The 2,750-nt window shown below is 51.4% G+C and overlaps 1 protein-coding gene across 1 annotated transcript; it reads left to right on the top strand.

Annotated features, from left to right (window-relative positions):
• The first annotated feature begins 1,192 nt into the window (after window positions 1–1,192).
• Window positions 1,193–2,200, top strand: LOC143863370 (uncharacterized). The gene is made up of 2 exons (XM_077374049.1): window positions 1,193–2,032; window positions 2,162–2,200. Exons 1-2 carry the CDS (start codon window positions 1,193–1,195, stop codon window positions 2,198–2,200), a joined length of 879 nt encoding a protein of 292 aa, XP_077230164.1.
• The last annotated feature ends 550 nt before the right edge of the window (window positions 2,201–2,750 follow it).

Genomic DNA, 2,750 nt, shown 5'->3' with positions numbered 1-2,750 from the left:
GCCCTTCGGGTTAACGAATGCCGGGGCCACCTATCAAAGGCTCGTCAATAAGCTCTTCCAAAAATAGATCGGCCGTAACATGGAAGTCTATGTGGACGATATGCTGGTCAAAAGCCGAAGTGCGCAAGATCATGTCTCCGACCTGAGAGAAACATTTCAAGTCCTAAGAGAGCATAACATGAAGCTCAACCCCAGCAAGTGCACCTTCGGCGTCAGTTTGGAAAAGTTCTTGGGGTTTATGGTAAGCCAAAGAGGGATAAAGGCCAATCCAGAGAAGATCAAGGCCGTGGTGGAGCTCACTCCACCGAAAACTATCAGAGAAGTACAACGGCTAACAGGGATGGTGGCCGCGCTGGAGCGCTTCATCTCAAAGTCCGCAGAGAGATGCCTGCCTTTCTTCAACGCCGTCAAAGGGATCAAGACAACACCTTGGATAGAGGAGTGCCAGATCGCATTCGAGGAGCTGAAGTAGTACTTGTCCTCCCCACCGCTGTTGACAAAGCCAGAGCCAGGGGAGGAGCTGCTCCTGTACCTGTCCGTAAGCCCCATGGCATTGGCAGCCGTGCTAGTTCGAGAAGAGCACAACCAACAGAAATCGATCTACTATGTTAGCAAGGTCCTGCACGATGCTGAAACCAGGTACCAGCGGGTTGAGAAACTTGCATACGCCCTGATCATGGCGGCCAGAAAACTGAGGCCATATTTTCAAGCCTACACAACAAAGGTCCTGACCGATCAGCCGCTCAGGCAAGTTCTCCACAAACCTGACACCTCGGAGCGTCTTGTAAAATGGGCCGTGGAGCTGAGCGAATTTGATATCCAATACCTGCCTAGGCCAACCACAAAAGCTCAAGTGCTGGCAGACTTCATGGCTGAATGCACCATCCCCTGGCAGAGCACCGAATCCGAAACTGTCCTAACCCCGGTTGTGGAGAAGGTAACCACAAGTGGGGAACGAACAAAAGCCGAGACTGAACCAGTAAGAACAGAAATTGTCCCCGTACCGGCAGAGCAGGATCCATCGACCATCGAACCACTCTGGGAAGAGTACGTGGACTGATCTTCGAACAAGGGTGGCTGTGGAGCCAGTTTGATTCTTGCCGGGCCTGACAACATCGCTCTGGATTACGCCTTAAGGTTTGGATTCCATGCGTCCAACAATGAGACAGAATATGAGGCCCTCCTCGCCAGAATGAACATAGCAGTCCAGACCAGCGCTCAAAGACTGAAGGCGTACTACGACTCCCAGCTGGTTACGAACCAGATCCAAGGAGTCTATGGAGCCCGCGACGAGCACATGATTAAATATCTCTCCAAGGTCCGTCAGTTGGCTAGTAAGTTCAAAGACTTCGAGGTCATCACGATTCCTAGAACGAAAAATGCAAAGGCGGATGTGCTATCTAAGCTGGCAACATCTGGTTACACCACTCTAGGAAGTATATGTATGGAGTTTCTGCAGAAATCTAATATCGAGAATGAGGCCGTCAAGGTAATGCAGGTCAAGCGCGAGCCGTGCTGGATGGACGAAATCATCGAGTACCTACGTAGCGGGAAGCTTCCAGAAGCGAAGAAGGAAGCCCGCAAAGTAGTACACAGAGCAACCCGCTTTTCCCTCGATGGTGAGAACCTGTACAAAAGGTCGTACACCCTCCCATACCTAAAGCGCCTCCGGCCAGGCAACGACACATACGCCCTACAAAAGACGCACGAAGGGATTTGTGGGGAACACCTAGGGGGCAAGGCCCTGGCAATCAAAGTACTGCTGAGAGGCATGTACTGGCCAACCTTAAGACAAGACGCTCTGGACCTGGTCAAGAAGTGCGAGAGATGCCAAAAGTTCTCTCCCACCATCCACCAACCTGTTGTATCCATGGCCTCGATCATCAGCCCGCTCCCTTTCGTAGTATGGGGGATGGACATCTTGGGCCCCTTTCCACCAGCCTCCGGAAGACGCGAGTTCGTCGTGGTAGCCATTGACTATTTTACCAAGTGGGTGGAAGCCGAACCTCTAGCTCAGATCACAGAGCAAAACGTACAGACCTTCTTCTGGAAGTCGGTCGTTTGCAGATTCGGGATAGCCCGCGTCTTGATAACGGACAACGGCAGACAGTTCGACCGCCGAAACTTTCAAAAATTCTGCTCTGACTTGAAAATCGAACAGAAATTTACTTCAGTGGCGCACCCTCAGACGAATGGGTAGACAAAAGTAACGAACAGAATCCTGCTTCAGGGGATCAAAAAGAGGCTGGACGAAAAGGCTGGCCAATGGGCAGATGAACTTTATCATGTCCTATGGGCTTATCGTACAACCCCGCGCACATCAACGGGGGAATCACCATTTAACTTGTCCTTTGGGACGGAGGTCGTAATACCCGTCGATGTGGGCGCCCCGTCTCCAAGAGTCACCAACTTCAATGAACAGCTCAATGGAGATGGGCTCCGCGCAAATCTCGACTTACTGGAAGAAGCCCGAGAAGAGTCCCGAATCAGGGTCGCAGCCTACAAGCAGAAAGTTTCCAACTATCATGATTTGAAGATACGCCCCAGAGAATTCCGAGCAGGGGATCTAGTCCTAAGCAAAGTTGTTATCTCCCAACCAAAGAAGGTCGGAAAACTCTCCCCGACCTGGGAGGGGCTGTACCGAGTGAGAGAGGTGATTCGCCCGGGAACTTATAAGCTGGAAACGCTTGGGGATCACCTACTACCCCATGCCTGGAATTCAAAGAACCTCCGAAAATACTATCAATAGA

Source organism: Tasmannia lanceolata, unplaced genomic scaffold, assembly GCF_043159265.1.
Source record: "Tasmannia lanceolata isolate RefF3 unplaced genomic scaffold, GAP_Taslan_0.1 ptg000044l, whole genome shotgun sequence".
Classification (NCBI taxonomy): domain Eukaryota; kingdom Viridiplantae; phylum Streptophyta; class Magnoliopsida; order Canellales; family Winteraceae; genus Tasmannia; species Tasmannia lanceolata.
The sequence above is the reverse complement of the archived record's forward strand: the minus strand, read 5'-3'. Positions and strand labels throughout refer to the sequence as shown.